Below are 26,390 nucleotides of genomic sequence, written 5' to 3'. Positions count from 1 at the left end.
CTTAAGAAATTTCCAGCTCATCATTTCTATGAGTGAGCTACAAAAATTGTATAACAATATTCAATTTGAATAAATGTAAAGAACAAAATTAAATAACTTATATATTAAGAACTTTAACATGTTTCTGAGTTGAACCATTATTAATGTGATATAATGTTATACTAAAATACACAAAAAATGAAGTTCAAACTTCGAAGTTATGGTGAAGTTTAATAGTACAGGGTGGCGCGGAGCCGACTGACACATTTGATATGCTCATAGATGATGAAAGAAAAGAAGGATAATAAGGAAAACCGTATGTAATTGTACATTGAAGTATGCAATTTTATCAATAACAACTTACAAGTTCATTTTTTGAAAATTACATCCGACAGGTGGCCTCCTTCGGCATCAATGCATTGTTGCAGACGTCTCTGGAAATTATTGTACACACGTCTCCGTAGTTCCTCATCAATAGCCGTTACTACCTCAACAATGGCTTCTTTCAGTTGTTGAAGAGTCGTGATATGCCTTCTGAACACACGGTCTTTCAAGAATCCCCAGAGAAAAAAGTTAGGGACAGTAAGATCGGGTGACCGAGTTGGCCATGCAATCTCTCCCCTTCGAGAGATAACACTTCGGAACAACCGTCGAACGAGTTCCATACTGATTCTTGCGGTGTGGGCTGTTGCTCCATCCTGCTGGAAATAAAGTGTTTTGGGATCATTACCTAGACGTCGTAACTCTGGTTCCACAAAGCGTTCCAACATTGCCACATAACGTTCCGAATTAACAGTCACTGCTTATCCATTGTCATTTTCAAAGAAATACGGCCCAACAATCCCGAACACACCAATTCCACACCAAACTGTCACTTTGGGAGAGTGCAATGGCGTTTCATGCAGTTCTTTCGGGTTTACTGGTGACCAGTAGCGCATATTCTGTTTGTTTACATAACCCGAAAGGTGAAAATGTGCTTCGTCAGTCATTAGCAAATTATTGATGGTGTCAGGGTTCTCCCTTAGCAAATTAATCATGGTAGTGCAGCATGTAACTCTTGCTTCCTTGTCTGTGTCGTAAAGTTTTTGAACAACCTGCAGTTTGTATGGATGAAATTTGATATCTTTTAGCATTAAAGATAAACTTTTCCTACTCACGTCTAAAATCCGAGCCTGCTGGCGTGCCGAGCGCTGTGGACTACGTTCAAATGCTTCCCTCACTCTCTGCAAGTTCTCGGGCGTATGCACTGTTGTTGGAGCTCCATGTTTCACATCCAATACACTGACAGTTTCTTCAAATTTCTTCACCCAAGCCAATATGGTATTCCGAGACGGTACATTACCATGTCGGCTAACAATGAATTGTTTTCTGAACAATCACTGAACTTTAACCACTGACTTCGTTTCGTAATAACTACGAACACAAAAATCGCGATGTTCAACGCTCCAACGGTCCATCATGACTGTTGCTGTGTTCTTATGAAATGGCGTCCTATCCTCTTCTCATCCCCCCCGCAATCCACTTCAAACTATCGCGCATGCTTAATATATTCAACTTTCAAATGTGTCAGTCGGCTCCGCGCCACCCTGTACATCAAGTATTATATGTCAAATGACAAGCAAAAGCAAAAATTAATACGTTTAACACATTTGTAGCTAGATCATTACTTAGGAGAGTGAGCTACAAAAAGCTATACATCAACACTTTAGTTAAATAAATACAACACATAAAATCATTATAATCTACCGTTTACATGACGGTAAACTCACTAACCTCACCAATCATAATATGGCTACAGCACAAAATTATTACTAATCTTCACCATACAAGATAGATGGTTATTGTTCATTACATATTGACAAACAAGAAATACCTATTAGTTCTATACTGTTCTGAATTAAAGCTTGTTGAGAGGAACTTCACACTGCTTTGGACGTGAGAAAACTTTCGATTGAAACTTAAATCAGTACTTTGGAGTATACTTAACGTCAACACTGCATACACTGCTATCTCAAGTAGCATGACCATTTATCAGATGCGAATGTTACTTATTTGAGCAATCAACACACCAAAAAGCCAGGTACTATTCAGTATGCGAAACATTTCATGGAGTCAATCTTGACGTTCCAGTACTACCCATATGCCCAGTACAAATAATGTCTTATTATTCACCTAATCTAACCATACAAAAGGAAACCGCTTGAGTAAGATTTCAAGTTGTGATGAAAATGTACCATCCTATATCCTATGCTAATAAAATTATACACTTTTCATATTAAGTTTTTTGTCAATCTTCGCCATTTAAAATAAAATGGTTACTGCTCAATAATATTGACAAAAAATATTAATAACATTTTTCATATTCAGTTTCTTGAGTGGCACTATAGGACTTACTTATTGCCTTTTACGTGAACCTACCCCAAGTTTTTATGCTCTATGGCATATCAGCATGTGCAACAAGCTCAGATCAACTCTTGGATCTCTTTGCTTACCTTTTGCAACAAACCGTGAGTACTTGATTCAGCATATGAAATCAAATAACTCAAAACAATTCACATTAAAATTAGCATTTGGATTTTTGGTACAAATCCCTAGGTGTAATTGACTAAAACTTGATTAACTTGTACCTTAGACAAATAAGCGAGATGTTATGGGTTAATACAGTTCAATTAACAACTGTTTCTAGAGTATAACTTTGATGCACTTAATTGATATGCATTTATAATTAAGTATCCCACAGTCCATGAGGTAAATCCTAACAACAAAATGTAATTATTACTATAATAAACTATATTTAAAGTACGACCATTTATAGGCCAAGCATATAAAAAATATGGAATAACTATAAAAGTTACTTAACACATTAATATTTTATACGAGGTGTACTACCGATTTTGGCTAACCTCTATAATGGTAAGTTTGTTTCAAGAACAAACTGTGCACACATCTGTAATGACAGATGAAGAAATATCACTTTTTTCTTGCATTGTTTGATCAAGTATATTTTGCACCACATCTTTATGTGTGCTACTTGCATTTTGCAAAATGTTCAACCAAGAAATTTTCTTGTCTTTGGAACATTTCCACAATTTTACATGTTCAATAGCAATGTTTTCCTGAAGAATCCCATCAGTGCAACGTAAGGCAGATATACGAGAATCACCAAAGTTTTTTATACATAAGTATGGACCTTCGTACAGAAAACAATATTTTTTAATTGGATTATCATCCATATCTCTTTGTCTATTTCTAATAAAAACAAGATTTCCAGAAGAAATTGATATTTTATCTAGTTGCTTACAATTCAACTTGTTTAACTTATTAGATCTAGCTGCATGACTTTTAATTTGAGCCATAAGCAGTTTGTCATTCCATGACTGATGTGTACTGTCATCAAATATGACATTTCCTATTTGTAGGTTAGGTTCCTTATTTAATCTCAACCCTATCGGAGCGAAACCAGTTTGTGAGGAGATAGTATTGTTTAACCAATGCAAAGCCATGGTTACTTGCTGTGGCCATTTAGCATGGTTATCAATGCACAACACTCGCATTAAACGGTTAAGTTCCGAATGATATCGTTCAACCATGTTGGATGAAGGATGGTATGGTGGAGTGAACATAAGTTTGACACCATATTCTTTCATTTTAGTATTGAAAAGACATGAACGAAACTGCGGTCCATTATCCGAAATTATATTTTTTGGAATACCCAGATGTACAAAATATACTTGGCACAATTTATTCAGTACCGTAACAGTATTGCTGTTGGTAACTGGATATGCTACTAAATACCTGGATGCTGCATCCAATATGGTAAATAAGAAGCGTTCACGTTTAGGACCCATGGTGAATGGACCTTGTAAATCGATGAACAATATTTTCCCAGGCTTGTCGGTAATGTGTACTTTGGCTAAATGTTTAGACGGATGCTTATTCGGTTTAGTACGAATGCATACATCACAGTCTGCTACATATTGTTGTACATCTTTCTTCATACCTTTCCATTGGAAGTATCTATATATTTGAGAAAGTGTATGATTAGCACCAAAGTGTCCCGATAAGTCATGAAATTTATTCAAAATTGAACCTACTAATGTAATTGGAACACAAATTCTAATCTTTTGAACGTTATGAAAGTCTCTAACACACAAAATATTGTCCCTTAGAAGATAACGTTCATTCCAAGTCCTACTTCTTGGATTATCATTAAGAATTGAAGAGTGCAAAATAAATTGCCTAATTTCCTTCAGTTCATCATCTTTTTCTTGGGCTATAATCAAATCTTCTATATCAATGAAAGGTTCTAGTATTTCCTTAAACTGCAAAGAATTTACACGATACAAGAGGCCTTCTTGCATCGGAAATGTTCTACTTAGAACATCAGCAATTATATTTTCCGACCCTTTACAGTATTGTACTTGGAAGGAATACTGTTGTAATTGTACAAACCAACGAGTTAAACGTGCATTCCATGTGTGCGCCGTTTCTAACCAGGTAAGTGCCTTCTGGTCAGTTATGATAATAAAATGTCTGCCTTTTAACAGTGAACAGAACTTATCAATAGTAAACAATATTGCTAAAACCTCCAATTCTGTAGAAGTATATGATTTTTCATAACTTCTGAGCAATCTACTCACGAAACCGAGAGGTTTGATGTTATCATCAATCAGCTGATAGCAGTATCCTGCAACACCTATTATTGATGCATCCGTTTGTACATAAAAAGTGTGTGAAAAGTTAGGAAAAGATAAAAGTACTTGTTCACTAACTTTATCTTTTAGTATTTTAAAAGCTGTAGAAGCTTGATCATTCCATTGCCATTTTTTACCAGCCTTCAACATGTCATACATAGGTTGTGCTATGATGGCATAATTTTTTATGTATTTGCTCAACCAATTAAAACAACCTAAGATTTTTTGCAATTGTTTAACTGAATTGGGAACAGGTAAATTTACAATGGAATCTACATACTTAGGATCTTTCTTATACCCCTGCGAAGTAATAATGTGACCCAAAAATTTAATTTCTGATCTACAAAACTCACATTTTTCAAGTTTCAATGTCATGCCTGCTTGCTTCAATTTTTCAAGAACTTTTCTTACATGCATTATGTGAGATGCAAAATCCTGAGATTTTATGATAACATCATCAACATAAACTACAACGAAATCTCTACAGTCCTTAAGCACACGATTTAACGCATCGACGAATACAGCTGTACCATTTACTGAACCAAATACAACTCTTTTAAAATGATATAGGATACCTTCGAACATAAACGCAGTATATTTTCTGCTGTCAGGATGTAGATTTATTTGCCAGAAAGCATTCAATAGATCCACCGAAGTGAAGTATTTACAATTTTGGAACTCTACCAATAATTCTTGTATCTTTATGGGATGCACTTGAATAAGCTTAACATGCTGGTTTACTCTTTTGAGGTCTACACATAAGCGGATACCTCCCCCAGATTTAGGAACTACTAAAAGTGGAGACAGATATTCTGAATTAGACAACTCAATAACATCCCAATCAAGCATGATTTTTATTTGTTCACGTACTTGATCTCTATAAGCAAAAGGTATAGGATAATTTTTGCCTACTATAGGTAGATCTGTATCTAAAACCATTTTGTGAACGTAATCGTTACACAAACCAGGCTTATTAGAAAATATTTCTTGATATTGGAGTAGTAACTCTATGAACAAAGTTTTTTGTTCGTTTGTTAGCGAATCCGCCTTGTTCATGTACTCTTCAAACTTATGTAGGTTGAACTTGGACTTATCCTCCAAGCCATTATAATTACGGACATGAGAACACTCAAAATAAGACAAATTATTGCCATCTTCAATTATTGGCATGAAACGCGCGAAAGTGCGTTCTTCATCGGAGCCACATGTTATTGTTTGATCTTTAAAATTTAATGATGCTTGAAGTGCATACAACACATCTAATCCCAAAATGATATCCACTTGTAAATTGTGAACCACCAAAAACTGAACGTAACATTGTAAATTACTTATTTGAATGATCAGTTTAACCATACCTAATACTTTGGTTTTCTTATTACCAGAAAAATCCACCAATCTCACATTATCCGCAGGTGTGAGTCTGGGTCTACTGGCCTTAATATTAATTTCTTTCCAAACAGTATTAGAAAGCAGACTAATTTCTGCGCCAGTGTCGCAGAGAGCAGCATAAAATTTATCAAATATTAAAACTTTTAATTTTGCAGTAAGTGTGTTACCGTTGAGAGCATTAATTGGTGTTGGAATTTCTTTTGATCCATGCCCATCACTGTTATGCAATTCTTCCCATTTACCTAAATTCATGCTATCAATAGTGGGATTATTAACTTGACCTTCATCACCCACTTTAAAACAAAGGTCGCTTGTTAGTTTTCCCGCAAGGACAAAACATTATCCTCATCGGGATAACTATCAATGCTATTTGCATCCCTAAAATGACCAACGTTGACATTGTGTATAGTAGCTTGTACCTTTAGTTCTTTACTCACTTTATCACTTGATGTGCTTGGTGTATTACCAAAACCCATACTATACAAAAACTGTTTAACCTTAGTCATTCCCGCATAATTCCAATGTACCATATCTACTCTACCTCTGGACGGGTGACCAAGGAATTTCTGGTACAAGGAGTTATCTATGCGGTCATTCTCCAAGAAGAATAAAGGTGCTATATTGTATACTTTTATTTTAAACTCGTCGTGTAGTGACATCAAATACAGATTGAAATTATTCCATGTCTGCCACAAATGTTCATTAGGAGATGACATATATTTAGGAAGAGGTGGCAAACATAGTATCGTAATTTCAGCACATCTAGATTTCAACGTATTCAAGAGTTTGCTGAAAGACACTTGCATTTGTTCGAAGCTGCGTTTCCTAATTAAATCATTGGTACCTATCATGACCAATATTTTGTCCGAGAGTTTCTTAGCATTTGATACACGCCTATGCAAATCATCAATGGTTTGTCCCGAGACACACAAACCTATGAATCTGGAAGCAGATTCATTCGTATTCCATTTGTAACCCAAAATACTGTTAGCATACCTAACTAACATACTGTCACCAAGTAGTTGATGATCTCCTAACTTGGGAACAAACTCATCTAAATCGCAATGATGATTATTATTTATTTCGCTTGAGTGAGCGTTATATTGAGCTTTAGGAAAAGGAGGATTTTCAACCGTTTTGATGCTCAAGACACCTCCTGTATCAGGAGCATCTAAGAGTTTTCCTGCCTCGAACCCAAATTCACATTTCTAGAAATCTGATCGTTTCTTAGCCATGTCCTACCATTAGCATAGGATTTACGAGCAGATCCAACCTCATTATTAGACCTTAAGTTTCTTAACCCATTTCTGTTAGACATACTTCGGTCATTTTGCTCCTTAAACATAGACACATTAGCTACCTTCGATTTGTTCTTTTGGCTACCATAAGTTCTACTAGAATCCATATACCTAGTTGAATTATTTTTTAAAGATTGAAAATTTTCTATGGCCTGCAGAGTTTGTCTCAGTGTGTGAATATTATTCACCACCAAGTGTTCACTTATTTTATAAGGTAACAACGAAGATAACTGAGCAATAAGATGTGCTTCGTGAGCATGTGGTTGTATGGATTTCAATTTTTTGTAATTCTTATTCGCAAACTGCAATAAGTTCTCCTTGCTGTCTTTGTCATAAGGTGAATTTAGAACTTTAGTTAAATTTACAGATTTCCACCTATCGTTTTGATAATAGGATAAGAAATCTGTCTTAAACTCAGCATAAGACTTAAACTTTAATTTATTTTCAACGTACCAGGTACGCGCACAATCAGTGAGTAATTTAGGTAAATAACTCATATATTCACTCTCATGAATATTGTAAATTTCCAGGTTTTCCTCTACTTTTTCTAAAAATTCAGATGGTATAATGTCTACAGAAACACCATCAAAATGAGGGAAGTGCCTCAAATCTTGTGGTTTAATTATTGGCTTATACCTAACCTTTGAAGTATCTCTCGACGGATCAACTTCCGAATGTTTAACATTTGGAACATTTGCCGGAGGAGTTATCTGAGGAGTATTACTTACATATTGTCCAACCCTACTAGTTAACCTGTCACGTTTTAACTTATTTCGCTTATTAGCCAGTCTAGTATTACAATACGGACCATTATCTACGCATGTACTATCATGAACGGAGTTGACCTCACAATCAGTTTCCGAATCAGAAATTGCACCAGAACGATGCGTGCATTTACCGTAGTCATGCGGAACGTAACCAACACTAGGTCTACTTACACCTTCATGGCTTTCATGATTTAAATCAACCTGTCTAGCATCAAGCTCATGAAAATCACCTTGCATTGAATTCACATTTACATTCTTTGATGTCGTATTTTTTCTGACCGTAACTGGAGTCAGTACATTATTGACCATGGTTGTTAGACTAGACTCGATCAGTGACATAGCCTTTCTAATGTTAACATTTAAACAAGTAACTGCACCATCATTCAACATGTCACTATTTGGAGCTACCTTAACATATTGTACATTACTTTCATCTTCACTACGATTATTAACATTGGGTGGAATTTTGGATGTCAGAATGACATGACTTCTGTCATCGGATTCGTAATCACCATCGCTCTTATCAAGCTGATCCCTCATATCTAACTTATTCACTGATGGTTTATTGAACTGTAATTGTTCTAATGCAGCTTGTACCTTTCCTAAGTCTTTCCTAACTGTACACAGAGACATATCATTCTCTTCACAAGCTCTAAAGCATCTATCAAGCTTTAAGTCAAACTGCCTTGACAGATTCTCAGTAACACTCTCGATTTTGTTATCGACATCATCTGCCAATGATACCAATTCTACATTCACTTTCTTATCTAGAGCATGCAAATCTTTCTCTACTTTTTCATACCTAAGCATACATTCATTTCTAAATTGACCTATATCAATTTTGAGATCTTTGAAGTCCTTTGCATGAGACTTATGTGCTTCGGTCAATGCATGCAAAGCTGTGTCTACCTTTTTGTTTTGTTCTGCTTGCACTTGCAAAGCAGTGTCTAATTTACTACTATGTACCTGCAAAGCAGTGTCTAGTTTAGTATTATGTTCTGCTTGCTCTTGCAAAGCAGTGTCAATTTTACTATTTTGTGCATGCAGAGCAGCCTTGATTTCACCATTTTGTTCTGCTTGCACACTATTTTGAGCATTTATTAAGCCCACAATGTCCGCCAGTGTGAAATTTCCCTCAACAGCTTGTGTCATTGTTGAGATATGAAAACAGACTTACTCGATAATCACAAAATTACTCAAATTAAATATTATACTTCCTCCTATCACTTAAGAGACATAAATGAGTCTCACTAATCTAGTATCTCGAGTTCAAATATCGACTTTGAAAATACCTTAATAAGCACAAAAATAAGTTTCAGTTATTTTAATAATGACTGAGACTAAAGATGAGTCTCAAATATCTAGTATCATGAGACGGAAAACGGTTTTGATCAATCTTAATGTAAACAAGTTATACTAAATATATTTTTGACAAATTACCTCTTAAGAATTAAGAGACTAAATGAGTCTCACTAATCTAGTATCTCGAGACCTTTTTACCTCGGATTAAGAACTATACGGTCGAGATCAAATTCACATTTATATGAAATAAAGAAAAAATTAGTTTCAAATCTTTCGATGATAAAATATAAGAAGTTCAATTTTAACTTTTATATATCTTGTAAAATTACTGGCACGAATATATATTCACTTTGAGTGCATAAGGAAAATTACCAACATCGAGTATTAATGCACTATATATTTAAACAAAATTAAACAACTGAGTTTAACAAGTTCTTACATAAATTCAATACACGTTTTATATATATATATGTATATATTGAAGCATAAATATTGTTTTGCATTAACCTGTTTGCATTTTACAGGTTTATCTTCAAGTTTGTCACATTAAGTCATTTATTATTGAGAAAATTATTTCCGTCCTTGCGTAGATCTTTATGATGACAATCGGAACCAAACGCTCGATTATCAGCTTAGAATCAAATACAAATGGTCCCAGGCGATCTTAAAGATCAAGCAGTGTATCCGAACTCACACTGTTACAACTTTTTCACAGTATACAAACTTGCGAATACTTTTCAAGTGACAAATTTCGAATTGTACAGTAATTATACATTAAAATACTTGTAAAATAAATTAGATACAATAAAATAAATTTTACAATATTTCATTACATGTTTACGTATTTTATTTTCATCTTTTACCGTTATTTTAAGTTTTACAATTTTGGTGGGAAAAAGGTTATTTACGCTCAACTTAGATTTTTCCCTTTCTGTGAGTTGGCTATGTGTCCAAGTTTAGGATTACTTCTCAACTCTGGGATTACTCTTCAAGGCGCTTCTTTTAGCAAACCGTAAGTTTAATGTCGAAAATCAACCAAAATCAATTTCAAATGATTTGTACATGCTAGTAATATGTTTTAAATACATGTTTGTGCCCAAATACTTATGAAAGAGCAAATAAAAGCTGCTGAAACCAAACATATGTGCGATTATGCATTATTTTGGCAATTTTCGGTAAGCATATCATTGATCACAAACCAAATTACATCGCAAAATTATAAAAATATTGTAAATACGTGAAGTTTGGATATGTACTTAAATAAGAACAAAGCCAAAGTGGTGCAAATTAATTTTGTACAAATATAAATCGCCAAATACGAGCTCAAATCGAAAAATTCGAGAAATAAATTTATTTTATTTTTCACATTATGATGGTACTCATTCTGATACCGTCATAAGGACTAACTAACATTTAATTAGCCAAGCCTAGATGCTAAGGAACAATTGCTGTTGGTATCTGTGATATTGGTAACATTATATACTTTAAACAAATGCACAATAACTTTCTGTCTGAAGTTAAGTGTGAGTCCTCAAAATCAAAGACCTAACTCTCTTATACATTTTTTTCTTTTCTTGAAAACATATCTGACCCTTTTCCCCTTCATTACCAAATCTGGCAACTCAACACGACCAATAATTTGATGGTCTGAAATGAATGAAACATCACTTTCATTGGTGACAAATTCCTTCTTGGGCACATCAACACTCTTAAGTCCAATCACTTTTATTACATCTTCCAGCATCTGAACAACACACAGGTAAGTAAATTTTGATGCATTTCTTCCCCCCCCCCTTAAAAATTCCACAAGAATGAAATCCTTTTCTTTTACATCACTTTCATTGACAATCTCTAATGTCATTTCATCTGACTCCTCCTCTTGTCAGTCAGAATCACTTTCTTTCAATGACAGTGCACTTTCATCTGAAGATTCTGAGTCACTCATTTCAACCCATTTCTTTCCCTTTTTGCTTAAACTCTTTGTCTTCTAGTTCTGTGCAGCAAGTTTCTTCAGCTCTCTAGCTCTTTTGCCTCATCTACTTGATGCTTTTTCTCCTCCTTTGTTAGCAGTGGTAACGTCATCGCCATGTAATCAAGAGGTCCCGGGTTCGATCCCCGATTCAGGCACATAGTGGTTCGGATCCCACTTTAAGCTGTAGGTTCAGTCCCGATTAGCCTTACTGTGCATAAAGTGGACTTAAAACACCAAATCAATCCTCCTCCTTTGTAAAGTATTTGATCATTTAAGGAGATGTAATCACAGCAGGCAGTGTTTCTCTCTTTCCCTTTGCTTTCGTGGAAGTTTTTGGACTTGGCCAAAAGAAACTAAAGTAAGGAACAAATTAGGTTGAGTTTAACCCATCCGCTTACCATTTAAATGCCAATTTTTTTGCCATGAAATACCATTTAAATTTGGCTATCTCCCGTGAAGGTTGCACAGCAAGACAAGATGTCAAATATTGTTTTAAACTATCCAAGCAATTTACGTGAAAATTTTATATATTGAAGTGGAAGTATAGTAATAAGTATGCACATATGCAGTTTACTTGAAAGATAATTAGAAACTCGCCTAATAAATTTGATCACACACATCTTTGCATTCCATTTCACTTCCTCAACCTTTTATATTTTTCCTGCCACAGCCACCTCTACCTCACTTTCACTACATTCTTCAATTTCAATAACATAAAATGAACCCCCGTATTCATCTCCCCTTCCAAAATCCACATTTTCCTCTTCATCGCTATCGAAAAGCAACTTTTCAATCGCAGAATCATCTACAACATTCTTATGCAACATGTTTGCAAGACGTAACAAATGAAGGTTTGTTTACATGAGAAACTACTGAACAAAACACGCTTGAAATGGTATGAAAAACTTAGCAGCACAAACATACACGTCATAGATTTGAAAGATCATACAACCTCTGCCATCTATTGAATGAAAAAGGAACTATGTGATGAAAATCGGGAACCCGTCGATTCGACGACTAGGTAAGCGGATGGGTTAATGTAAATTAATTATCAAGCGGCTCCGGTGTACAACCTTGGTTCCTCGCTGGGCAAGAACTTTGCCTCCTTCAGGATTCAGAAAGAAGTAAGCTTGTCCCCTTCTTACTCATTGTGAGGATCACGAAAAACTGATTTTAATCAGATAATAAATTAAAATTAAGCTTACTTTTATTCTCATTTTTGCAATTTTGCAACATTTTTCTAGGGGTGTGCAGGATCCCGAAAAGTAGGGATCGGGAAATGATTCCCGACTTTCGGGATCCCGAGCAGTTGGGAAATACCAAATGGTCATTTTTAAAAGTCGTTAATTCTAGACGTTTTCTGCATTGTAAATGGCTAGAACTTATCAAAAATTGTTCGTTTTTGTACCAGAAATGCAAAAACAATCACTTAAAGTGAAAATGACTTGTAGAATTCGAGATTCCCAGAGCTTCAGGAAATTTTGAACATTTCCTGCCCCAACCCAAAAAATTCTGTCCAGCAGACCCCTACATTTTTTACAAAATCGTAGAACAAGGAAAATAGTGTACTGTATGAGGTCGAATTTTAGTTCAGTGTAACATTTATCATTAATCAGGCCAATTTTGCAACATTTTCACAGAATTTTAAGAACATTAAAAATCGTACATAAGACAAAATTTTCATCATTCGGCAATTTAATTTGCATGGAATTTTAGTTCAGTTTATCACATTAAGCCAATATAAACACGTAATTATAACATGACATGTTTTGGTATTATTATTGCATTTTGTATAGTTCAGGTCCCTCACATTTAGTGACGCAGGAAGAAAGAGTGATTTCATGGAAATAGCAATGACAGAAGAGAGAAATAGTATGCAAAAAGCCCAGAAATGACATTTCAGGGAATGTCCCAAAATTCGACATGCACGGCACCAAACTTCGACAACCCCCCTGTCAGATTAATGTTGCAATTGCCATAGGGCAATGAAACTGGTATTTTTATGAATGGTAAACAACATGCCTTTCAATGCACATCAAAACCCAACATTGTGTATTTTCGAATAAGGTTCGACACTTGTCGAAATTTGGTGCACCACCCATGTTTTGTGCTCACATGTTCGACAGCCCCCTTATTTTGTTACGTGAACAACCTTTATCTGCCGCAACAGACTAGGAAGCTCAGAAAATGGCTCTAAAACAATAATAAAGTATTGTAATTTGTTTTGAAACAACACAAAACTAGTAAAAACCTTACGTAGAAAACTTACCTTCTTACGAAATCCACTAAAAAACAGTTGATTTTTCGCAGTTAGCAAATAGTGCCGTTACAATTTCTCCTGTGCTACTGCTATGTCTCATCTGGTGCAACCGCACTTTTCACGACATGGGGTAAACCTGTACACTGTCGCATGATACATACACTCTTTTCTGCATCATTTCCTTATCTTTTACGATTTTTCAAAAACCCTGTCGAACTTAGGCACATTGTCGAAATTAGGGACATTTACCTTAAGTGTATCATTGTTGGTAGAGATTATGTTGAAAAAAAAAAAAAAACGACTTTCGAGTTAGTATCTCGCTTAGTACAATTCAAAATGTATTCTAAAATACAAAAACTTTTTGTACTTACGTTTCGTGAGTATCTGGTTTTCCAATGAACGACATTTCAAGAACAACTGTTCCCTTCTTCAGGTTCTTAAGTTACATAGGCTATCCAAAATACACCATAGCCACGTCAATTCTTTTCTCCCAAAATTCCAGGAACAAGGTTATAGGGTTGGTTATTGATATAGGAAAAATTGGAATCCATACCAAAACCCTTTAAAACTTCCACGGCCTTCGTTGTTGTTAAAAACACGGTATAAAACCATCTCAGGCTAAAAGAACCCTTCCTACTTAGAAAGATAAAATTATAAAACGCGACCTCCTATTTTACTCCCTCGTACTGGCTATAGGATGCCTCCTCAACGAATGCAGGAAGTTGTCCACTCACCGCTTTCTCCTCACTTACTTCCCCTACCCACTTATGTCATATCGAACTCGAAGTCATGTGTTTTTTGAGCTTCGCTTAATAAGGAAACCTATCTTCTTATACTCCCGCTTTTCCCATTTCTTACACATCCCTATCCACATTTCATCGACGTTTCCTTCATTCCTGTTTAATTTATTTTCCCTACCTTTGCATACCACCCCAGACGTATTACGTAAGGCTCAAAAAAACACACAACTTTGAGTTCGATATGACATAAGCGGGTAGGAGAAATAAGTGAGGAGAAAACAGCACGCGGACTAATTCCTGCATTCGTTGAGGAGGCATCCTGTAGCCAGTACGAGGGAGTAAAATAGGAGGTCGCGTTTTATAATTTTATCTTTCTAAGTAGGAAGGGTTCTTTTAGCCTGAGATGGTTTTATACCGTGTTTTTAACAACAACGAAGACCGTGGAAGTTTTAAAGGGTTTTGGTATGGATTCCAATTTTTCCTATATCAATAACCAACCCTATAACCTTGTTCCTGGAATTTTGGGAGAAAAGAATTGACGTGGCTATGGTGTATTTTGGATAGCCTATGTAACTTAAGAACCTGAAGAAGGGAACATTTGTTCTCGAAATGTCGTTCATTGGAAAACCAGATACTCACGAAACGTAAGTACAAAAAGTTTTTGTATTTTAGAATACGTTTTGAATTGAAATCAGTGAGTAATTTGCACAACTAATTATGGATTCTCGCTTAGTATTATTTTAAAAAAAGGTTTGTAACCTACTTACTGACTTACCCTCATAATTAACTGTGTACGACTTCCATGCTTTGAATCTTAGGATGCATTCAGACTGAACTAACAAGTGAGAAGCAACATGCATAGATTGGAAATGAAAACTTTGGGTCTGACACTTACTGAAAAGCTTTTGGCTCTACCCATGGATTAAACCTGGGTCTTTGAAACCACCAGTGTGTGCAAGTATTTGAATAAAAACTTGTTGAGATGAGGGACAGATATGCATCCATACAATGACAATACTTTTGATAAGTTCCACAACAATAAAATCATGAAACCAGTGAGAAACTTTTGAATAACCCTCTCGTGAATTAAATTGAAAGGAAATTGTACTTACCCAGCAGATAGTCAAATACTTGGTTAACATCTCGAGGATGGTCACTTCTCGCAGAATCTCCCACAATTAACCCATTCGTTGACTGAGGCACAGACAGTAGATCGACGCCACTATCATGCGAGATTAGGTTGTCACCATTGTCTTCCAGAACAGACTTTACCATGGCGTTTCTTAGCTGCTGTCCCTTTTCAATCACATCGGAAATAATCACATTTGGGATCCCCGCTTTCTTACCATCTGTGCTCGTTTCGTTACTTGACTGAACACTAGTCCTTTCCTTCAACGCACCACTGCTTCGGGAAGCAATATACAATTTACTCCGGTCACTCTGAGGCCTGCTTCTAATCTGTCTCCTGGATGGCTTTTGGGTTTCGTAATTCGCTAGTGGTTGTGGTCCTTTCGAGCTGCTCGATGAAGCAGACTGACCGGAATATCCTGACTTCGAGACACAAGGATTCAACGCCAATGGTGAATTTCCGTTCTGAGCTACTTCTAGACGAAAAGCAATGTGCAAATCGCCAACTTTCGATCCTCCCAGTTCAACAATCGGAACGTAACAACGGTAGGGGGATTCAAGAAGAATTTCAGTCAACTGAGGGATGGAAGCAAAACCGAACACCGAACCGGTTATTTCATGCATCACCTTCACGTCCAATGTCTCGCAGTCCCTGAGATACGATTCAAACAATTTGAAATTTGTTCGAATCTCATAGGTCACGTGAGATTCATCAGAAATTTTATTTGAGGATGTGCAGTTTCTCTTGAAGTTTAGTGGCCTGCAAAAGAACGGGAAAAGAGTTAATTTCACTTTTTCTCATTAAAAAAAAATCAAAAAATTTTTGTTTCTACCAGGGCTCGAAATGGAAATTTTCACAAAACGGAACACTCTATTTTTATTAACAATAAGTTGAATTTTGTAGTCATTGTTTTTCATTCAGTGAGAAATCATTCTTTTCATGTTTTATTACTCCTCTTTAACTGCATAGCAAAGGAAAAAAATGAAAATAAATATTTTACTACATTTCATACAAAATCACCTCAGCAAACAATTATATGCTCTAAGATCCCTAAGTACCCACTTGACCTCGATCTACAATAATTTTAACACTCCTATATCACTAAAGGAGTAGGAGAGATACATTGATTAGGACTAGATTTAGAAGACACTTACAAAGGTCGAGGCCGGACATCAAATCTGGGGCTTGTTGATTACGTGATGTCACAAAGGGAGAGAACTGTAGGTCATATATTAACCCGAGGAAAGGTTGTCCTTTTCATAATCACTGTTAATACAAATAACGAATAGGCTAACTACTTATACTTCACAACAAACTTATAATCAAAGGGTCCTGGGTTTGTCTCCGGTGGAGGTACATTTCACAATGGTTTGGATTCCACTTTTAAGGTCCAGTTCCGACTACAGGGTGTCTACCAAAATAACAAATCCACATTTCTTGACATTTTCATGACTTTTTCATTTTTCTTAACCGTTACTCAATTAAGAAAAACAACATTTATTTAATGAAAAACCCCTACCAAAAGGCGAATTAAGATGCATACTGAAAATGTGTTTAGGAATTGAATTAGACTTGGTTTATCTGTTAATGCATCCTGGAGTGCATTTGGCAGACTAGCAAGGCTCTGGCGTCTAGACTCACATCCATTATAATCTTATGTGGGGCTCGTGTAGTAGTGCCTATGTTTGTGATTGTCCTTTCATCCACCTTGTCTTACCACCATTCATCCCCATCTTCGCGACTAGCCAAAGGGGCAGAAAAGTGAAGTAAATTAATCACTTATTCCCCTTGACCAACTTTTATTGTTGTTAATTTCCTTTCCCATTCTACAAATGTTTATTGTTATTAATCTCAATCTGTGTTAAAAAGCATCTTCCTAAAACATAGTGTTGGTCTTACTGGATTCTTGAAAAGAGTTTGTCCTCCAATGTGACGCTTCGAGTCTCACTCTCGGTGCTACATTAAACCAAAGAGAGTCGGATGGTTCTCTACGCCCCATAGCTTTTGCATCCCGGAAGCGTACTGACCTTGAGTGCAAGCAATCGATCTAGGAAGCGGAATGTTGCGCAATAGTATTTGGATTTAAGACATTCAAAACATAAAGCTCTATCTAGGCTTTTGCATCATCCTGAACAAGATGGAAAGTTTGTCAGGACAGTGACTGACCAGTATATACATATTTTGCAAGACCTGTTGCCATGGTAATTATGACTATGTTTTGTCTTCACTTTTTAGTTTGGGCTTTGAGTTTGAAAAGTGTTGAAGCCAAATTGTAAGAAGCTGTTATTTCTTTGGCTCCAATAGATTAACCTTTAGACGGCCGAGCATGTTTACGAAAGTTCTGGCCCAGGTTTCTCGGTGGGAATTTTAAATTCGAACACTCTTTGGAGGAAAATTGTTATAATTCGGGCACTTTGGGAGCAATCAACTTCGGATAACTTTTGTTTTCCAGCTAAAACATCAGTGCATGCAACCGTGTACAATTCAGAATGCCGGACCGAGGAAGGGGGGCTTGGGGAGCCACGACCCCCAAATTTCAATGAAAAAAAAAACAAAAATCTGGAGTTTGCCCCCTCTTCTCCCGCTATTTTGGGGAGAGGGTGTGAACTTTAGTATTCTTTTCAAAGAATGGACGTTTCCAAAGAGAATTAAACAAGTTTCATGTTCCTGGGTGCCATACAAGTTGAATAATGAGCCAAAATGTGAAACGCTGTTCGGAAATGTGGCATGGATATGTTGCAGAGAGGGGGGAGTGGGAAAGGGGGGGTCATCAATGTGAATTTCCCAGGCTTTCTCCAGACCTGTGTCAGAGTTTCCATCAAACATAAGAGTATGAAGGTCCAAAAAGCACATCCATTTCGTAATCAGCACCGTGATACCATATGGTATCATGAGGCCAGTAAAGGTTAATGCACATAAGTATTTATCTTGCTAAGAGGTAAAATATACTTCTTGTTCTTAGAGAAAACTTGACTTTGATTTTATTTAAGCAACAAACGAAGAGATATTACCCATACCCTGGGAGGCATCGAATGAACGCTGCGAGTCTTCATGTGATCATTTTTTTTTTTTGTGTGTGTTTGAGTTAAATAATGTTCTTTGGCTAAAAGAACGTGTCAATTGTGATAGCAAAAATTCTTGACTGGAAGACACCCTGGATTTGATTACATGCGCACAAACTGGACCTAAAACGAATCTTTGTAATGGCCTTGAATTTTCTTATGTGTTGTAAAGTACACACATTATATTTCTAGCATTACATCCTATCATATCATGCACTAGCAGCTGCATATTTTGTGCTCCTCCAAGAAAATAATTCTAGATCTGCATATGAGAGGCGTACACAGATAAATTACACTTACCTTAATTTTACCGCATTATGCTCTCCCCACCAACTGAGTGCAGCAACCACATTGCCAGGAGACGACCTGTACCACACAATTTCATCCACAATCACGGTGAGCAAGCCATGCAGATTTCCCTCAACCAATGGAGGCAATGACCGGATTCTGCGTACTGTTGGTTTACCAGACATGATCTCCTTTTGCTAATGGAAGTGCTAAGGCCACGGAGGTTTCATCTGTTTTAAAAAAAAAAACATACATGAATGGTTTTAAAAATAAAACAGTTAAGTCTGCTTTAGATGGAAGCAGTAAAAAAAAAAAAGGTAAAGTGTTCCCCTGTGCATAGCACCACGCCATGAAGGCGTATAGGGGGTGTGGGGGTAACGCCCCACACTTTCTTGATCCGGTCGTGAGTGGGGGTGATGTGATCAGCATCACGCCCCTGACCGCCTTTACCCCCCAGGGTTTCCCCCAGGTACCCATGTTATTCCACGCTGGGTAGGCGCCGGGGCCGCTTCCACCGTTAGAAAAGTTCCCGGATTTGAACCGGCCGGGGATCGAACCCGGGACCTTGAGCATGGTAGTCAGACGCGTTACCGACTGAGCCACCGCTTCCTTTAACATTTTTGCTGCTTCTTACAACATTTTCTATAGCAGGCAGACAATACTTTACATGGTGATGCACTGTGGCCGTGCGGTTTAAGGCATCATGCTTTGTGCTTCGGCTCTGGAATGTGCGCAAGTTCGAGTCTCCTGGCGAAAGCATAACTTTTTCATCTGAGATTTTTGCCTGTGCATCGTACCGGTGACCACCCACCATCGTGAAGAAATTGGGGAGCTACAAACAAGTAGCATAACCCGACCATGAAAATCTAAAACAACGACTGGGGGTTTGTCATGCTGACCATATGTCACCCCGTAACTAGTTGGATGATTTTCCACCTTGGCAGGTGTGAGTGAGGCCGGTAGTTGGTACGTAGGCCCTGGCCCTCATGGGTTGTTGCACCACGGGTTATTTAATACTTTACACGAACGCATTTCATGTAACATTCTAGATAGAATTTATGATTGAGATGCAAAGAATGCCTCATTGTCCTAGACTTGAGATAAAAACGTTGGCGCTGATGCCTACAAATGGAGAAAATGACACAAGACATGATAAAAAATGTCCGCTATCTTGAAATCAGTGATAATAAAAAAAAATAACAGTGGCTCTGAACCGCCAACATATGAGGCTCACACCATACAAAATATATATTTTTCAAAGAAATGGTCAAGCAACCAATATTTTTTTGTTTGTGTGTACTAATTGATATGGATTGACCCAATTAAAAAACATAATAATTTTCAGATTGATTCACTTTGATATTTGTATGCAATGGGACCTCTTTTCGTGGAATGCTCTAAATGTATAAGTCAAACCTCTCTAAGCACATAGGGTTTAATTACAATTCTAATACTTCTAACCTGAACTTGCACCAATTTCTGCTAACAGTTCTGATTGTTTTATGATTTTTTTTCAAATTCTCGTAGCAAAACATTAATTATCGTATAATTTTGGAAATCATTGTCACACAAATTGAACCTTCCTTAAAGTAATGGAGCAAATTTACAATACCGGAAGTATCTTCAATTGCTTTCAAATTCGGCATACTCACTAAATTTGGCCTCGTAATCACGAGTCTGCAGTTAAAATTTGGCGGACACGTCTAGAAATTGCAAAATAAGTCGAAAAAAGTGGGTCCATGAACGGAGTAAACACCCTTGATTTATGAAGAAAACAACTATTTTTTGCAATGATTACCATTCCAAAAGTATGTTTATGATGACCCTTAATTTTAACTATGCTTGCCTAACCTAACCTTACCGTGAATGGTTCGTGGGGCAAACATGTTTTCCACCTTTACGCAAGATGCCATTTTATCACATGCAAATCAACGCTCTCACTTATTGCACAACACTTGAGCAACGTTGGTAGTAAGACTGTTGTGCGGAAAGGAAGACATCTTCATATTGTTTCCATGTTAGTGTATGGAGAATCATAGCAGTAATTGACAAGGTTATTTTGCAATTTCTAAACGTGACCGCAAATTTTTAACTGCAGATTCGTGATTACGAGGCCAAAATTAGTGAGTATGCCGAATTTGAAAGCAATTGGAGATACTTCCGGTATTGTCAATTCATACCAAAGTAATGAGCACTGTTTGGATTTGGAAAAAACAACTTAAAAATTACCTTACGCAAGCATGTGCGCTTCCCATGAACAAGGTATTCTCGGTTGACAAGCGACAGTAACTATTGTAAACTAGTGGGAATTAATGTAAAAGTAATTCAGAACCTTAGTATAATGCATTTAGGGACTTCAAGGTGCCATTATGCTTTTTACATGAAAACAAAGACAATTTTTCACATACAGAGTGATTTTTTTTATTCCTTTCTTCGCTTCTGTAACACACGTTATGACGGATAGCCCCACGAACCATTATGCACGGTAGCTGACGGATAGCCCCATGAACCATTTCCGATAAGGTTAGGTTAGGTTAGGTTAGGTTAGGTTTGGTTCGGTTAGGCAAGCATAGTGAAAAAAAAGGTTTTTGAAACACTGACAGGGGTTTACGTCATCAAACGTATGCAGCATGCAGTTCACGTAGCGAAAGCAATGGCAATTGTGCATTGGTGAGTTATTTCTCTTGAAAAATACATGATTTCCCAGTCAAATATATTCCACAATGAAAGAAAATACCTCGACGAATGTTGGAAAGCTTGAAGAAACTCATTTCCGTAAGTATTTTCGGTAAAAGTTTACTATCCGTCGGACACCTATAACTTCTGAGTTTCATCAATTTTTGACATTCGTACTTACCTATCTGCTTCGCGGAACATTCCGTGAATGGTTTTTGGGGTTATCCATCCCGGAATTGGTGCAAAATTTCAACAAAAAAATTATTTTCGTTTGAAATTTTTGACTCAAATCTCTCACCGATTCCGGGCTCCGCCCCTGGGGTAATTGACTTACCGGCTCCAACCGCTAATGCTGCAGTGCCTTCGCGGACTCCCTGTTAAAGGCATGTTAGAAATTGGCTGGAGTCACCTGCCCCCAACTTTTAAATTTCAAGAAATCCGTTTCCAGGATATGGAAAAATTACCTGAATTTCACACAAAACACCTTCCCGATGTTAGACAATACTACAGGAACTTATTACGGTAAGTAGTTTCTTCTGTAGAAATGAAGAAATCTGTCCAACGGATAGTAAACAAGTACCGTAGTTTCTTGTGTAAAAATGAAGAAATGTGTCTCCGATATACCGAACTTTTACCCTTTCTTGCATAGCTAACGTACTATTCTGCATTGTGGAACATTACTTTAGGTGTAATAATGAATTTCTAACGTAAATAATGTCTTACTTACATTTACGAGTACTTACTGTTTTTCATTATTTCGATTCTGCAACACACATTATGGCAATAGCGTACTGGTTTATCGCACGTTGTGAGTGTGTTTTGTCAATTTATGCAGTGTTGCAACCTTGTTCACCGAAAAATACCTACTTTCGTGCCTGGATTTAAAATTAAGCTAATACCTCGCAAACCATTGGCGTTACCCCCACAAACCATTCCCGTAAGGTTAGGTAAGCATAGTTTAAAAAAGAATTTAAAAAATTAAAAATACTCGACACGTCATGTTATAGTGAAAACACGGTGTGGTTGGAAATACTGGTACCAGTTTCATAGATCGGAGACACATTAAAATCGGATATTTTGTGTTTCGCATGGTTCATACTTACCAATTGTGTATTGCGGACCTTCTTCACCGAAAAATACGTTCTATCGTGTTCGTCACGTGTAAATTGTACATTATGCACGGGTAGCTGACGGATTGCCCCACGAACCATTCCGATAAAGTTAGGTTAGGTTATTCAAGCATAGTTAAAAAAAAAAAAAAAGGTGTTGGAAACACCGACAGGGAGTTACGTCATCCAGCATATGGAGCATCTGGTTCAAGTAGGAAAGCAATGGCAATTGTGCGTCGGTGAGATATTTCGGTACTTGTTTACTATCCTTCGGACACATTTATTTATTTTTACAGAAGAAACTACTTACCGTAATAAGTTCCTGTAGCATTGTCGAACATGGGGAAGGTGTTTCGTGTGATGTGGGAATGTTTCATAGCTGAAATTCATGTTATTTGTTGAAAATTAATTCTCCGACGGAGAATAGCTAGCCCCACGAACCATTGGCCCGTGGATAGGTTAGTTCTGTTAGGTTAGGAAACATAGTGGCAACACTTTACTATACCAGAGACGGATTTCTTCAAATTTACAGGAGAAAGTACTTACGCAAATCATTTTCCGTAGCATTGTTGATGTTCGGGAATGTAGTTTCGATCCATTTTAATGTGAATGCATGTGGTTTTGTACGAAAATCTATTTCCGACGCGCTATTGCTGCTGCCGCCATTTGCTTTCTGCATGAGAGCACAATACGCTCCGTATTGTCCGTATATGCTAAATTGAATGAAAGGAGTGCTAATGGAACCTAACCTAACCTAGTAGGCATACCTCGTCCCCGTGATAGTTTGTGGGGCTATCGTGAATTTTTGGGCTAATGTCAATGGTTTTTGGGGCTACCCATGGATGGTTTGTGGGAAATAAGGAACAACAGTAAGTACTCGATAATGTAAGAAATATACATTATTTTTGTTAGAAATTCATTATTTCACCTAAAAAAATGTTCCGCAATGCAGAATTATACGTTATAAATGTAAAAAATTGCAAAATAAATCATTGATAGGTGTCTCTGGTATAGTAAAGTAGTACCAACATAGTTAAAATTTGGTGTCGTGTTAGTATCAGGATCTAGAAATTGGAAATAATTGCAAACCATTGGCGCTAGCCCCACGAACCATTGGCACTAGCCCCACGAACCATTGGTGCGTGGTTAGGTTAGGAAACATAGTTCAAATTTCATCAAAACAACGTTGATACACCTTCAGGAATGTTCCGCGAAGCAGATACGTAAGTACGAATGTCAAAAATTGACGAAACAAAAAAATTAGAGGTGTCCGAAGGATAGTAAATTTTTACCGATATTTCTATTGAAAAATACATGATTTCCTAGTCAAATAGATTCCACGATGAAACATTTACTGGGGGTTATGCCATGTAACACACCGAACATTGTGCTCACGTGCAGAAAGCAAATGGCGGCAGCAGCAATAACATGACAGAGAGATATTTTCACTGATAAACACATGATATCGCATTAAAATGGATCAAAACTCCATTTCCGAACTTCAACAATGCTAAAGAAAATGATTTGCGTAAGTACTTTATGTAAAATGTAAGAAATCCGTTTCCGCTATACGAAAGTGTTACCATTTCTGTTAATACACATTCCAGAATCTTAGCGATTATTTACTGCATCTTGACTGGAATTTTGCCGGAAAATCATCTATTTTTTGATATAAATGTGTGACCGATGCACGAAAGCTCTTGCATCCATTTACTTCCAGGTGGATGTAGCCTGTGTGTGATGACGTAATCCCGGTCAGTGTTTCCAAGCACGTGTTTTTGTAACTGAAGAAGGTACGTTTCCGCAAATGATTTGTGGGGCTATGTGTCAATGGTTCGTGGGGCTATGTGTCAATGGCTCGTGGGGCTATGCGTCAATGGTTCGTCGGGCTATGCGAGAATGGTGTGTGGGGCTACGCATATTTTTTTTTCGAAACCAATTTTTAACTATTGTAACCTATAGTGACCCTACCTAACCTAACCTTACCGGAAATGGTTCGTGGGGCTATATATGAATGGTTTGTGGGGCTACGTAGGTATTTTTGGGTGCAGTGAGGTGGAAACACTGCATGCCGAGTACGGTAGTGAAACTGTGACCGCCATTTTGCTTGTTACCGAAGGCAAAAAGAAACGAAGAAAACTTACTCGATATGTCGCAAATAGAGCTTATTTCCGTGAAATAACCGAAATGCCACATTCAGCAATGTTTCTCAATGCAGAATACGTAAGTACGAATATTCAAATTAAATGAACTAGTAAATTTCAGCCGTTTGTCCGATACGACAAATTTACCCTGCTGCCATCTACGTCAGGTGTGAGGTGAAAAGAAGTATCACATCACTAAATAATTTCATTGTTAGGTTAGGTGGGTCAGGTTCAGGACTTGGGTGCAAAGAGGCATGATGTCACTAAATGCTTTCGTTGTTAGGTTAGGCAGGTCAGGTTTAGTGCCCTTAGTATTAAAATAACATCAAGACAGATTTCAAGTCTCCCATGAAAATCCGTTAAAATTCCCTGTCTGACACACCTGGAAATCAAGAACATGCCTGCTGATTGTTGAAAGTGCAGATGTTCATCAAAGTTAATTTTCAAATCTTAATTTTTCCATGACTAACGTAGCATCGATAGGAAGCACTTAAACTAAATGCTCTCAGTCGTGGTACTTGTCTGATAAGGCCCGAACACCTAATCCGTTCGGGCGATATCAGACAGTTCAGCACAAGATTTCTTCCAATAAGGAACTTGCATATTCCAAACATAGTCATATATTTTCATTATTAAAAATAATCAAACATTCGGAACATCAACCAGTCCATAGTTTTATTGGTTAGTACTTACTAGTGTGAATGTATTCTTATTTCTAAACAGTGGTCAGAGTTCATTCATTAATGTCAGATGTGGTCAGATCGTTATCGTTGACTTCTAATTTCCACTCTCTTTTCTTTCATGTTGCTCGAGACAAATCGTGACAGCAAAAACCATTTTCAACATTCAAATTTGCTTGCCCTCCCTCCAGTTATCACAAACCAAAACAAATGTTTAATGTTGGTTCTTCTTCTTCTTCTTTATGACCCTTACCGCCGGGTATATGGCAGTTTTGGTCAAAGATCTGGGATGTATAACGCTGGTGAGTAGAGATGCTTTCGGTTTAGGCCAGTCCCCGTTGTTGCCACTGCAGATTCACCGGCATACGAACATAGAGAACTCCTCTATGATACGAAGTAAGAAATGAGCGCTTGTTTTCATCAGTTGTGCGACGATAGTCAAGAAAGGTATTTGTTAAAGTTCTACTATGAAGGAGTGGACGTCTAGAATCCGTCGGATGATCAACAGCAGAGCAGATTATTAAAATATGACGTGTCTTTCTGGCCGCCAGTTGTATAGCATACTACATACAAGCATCCCATGTACACGTATATTTAATTAGTTTGTAAATGGAAAAGTGAGGAAAGATAATTCTATAAAACTAGTGATATTATTATATTATAAAGTATGCTTAAGTGAATCTTTGCCAACAAATCTGCAGAAGTAATGACACATAACAAATACTAAAGTAAATATACAAGGTGCATCAGAAAAGTTCGGTGAATGATCCCATATTTGAAAAACCGCGCTGGTTAGGATGACGCGCCCGCGCATGCGCATTGAGAGACATGTCAACAAGCGACCCCTATCGTGCAAATCACCGAAGTGAAGCAGTGATACACCAAGGAATATAGAGATTAG

General features: G+C 37.0%; 1 protein-coding gene across 1 annotated transcript in view; it reads right to left on the bottom strand.

Annotated features, from left to right (window-relative positions):
* The window catches only part of LOC145997114 (C2 domain-containing protein 3-like), a 123,702-nt gene extending 97,995 nt beyond the window's left edge, over nt 1-25,707 (bottom strand). The window contains exons 1-3 of the mRNA XM_083133740.1: nt 25,503-25,707; nt 18,893-19,110; nt 15,514-16,289 (exon numbers count right to left, since the gene is read on the bottom strand). Of these exons, the coding sequence (XP_082989866.1) occupies nt 15,514-16,289; nt 18,893-19,065 (949 nt within the window). The 5' untranslated portion in view covers nt 19,066-19,110; nt 25,503-25,707. The remainder of the gene's footprint in view (nt 1-15,513; nt 16,290-18,892; nt 19,111-25,502) is intronic.
* Between the last annotated feature and the right edge of the window lie 683 nt (nt 25,708-26,390).

This window comes from Lepisma saccharinum, chromosome 13 (assembly GCF_977018435.1).
Source record: "Lepisma saccharinum chromosome 13, izLepSacc3.1, whole genome shotgun sequence".
Taxonomy (NCBI): Eukaryota; Metazoa; Arthropoda; class Insecta; order Zygentoma; family Lepismatidae; genus Lepisma; species Lepisma saccharinum.
The sequence above is the reverse complement of the archived record's forward strand: the minus strand, read 5'-3'. Positions and strand labels throughout refer to the sequence as shown.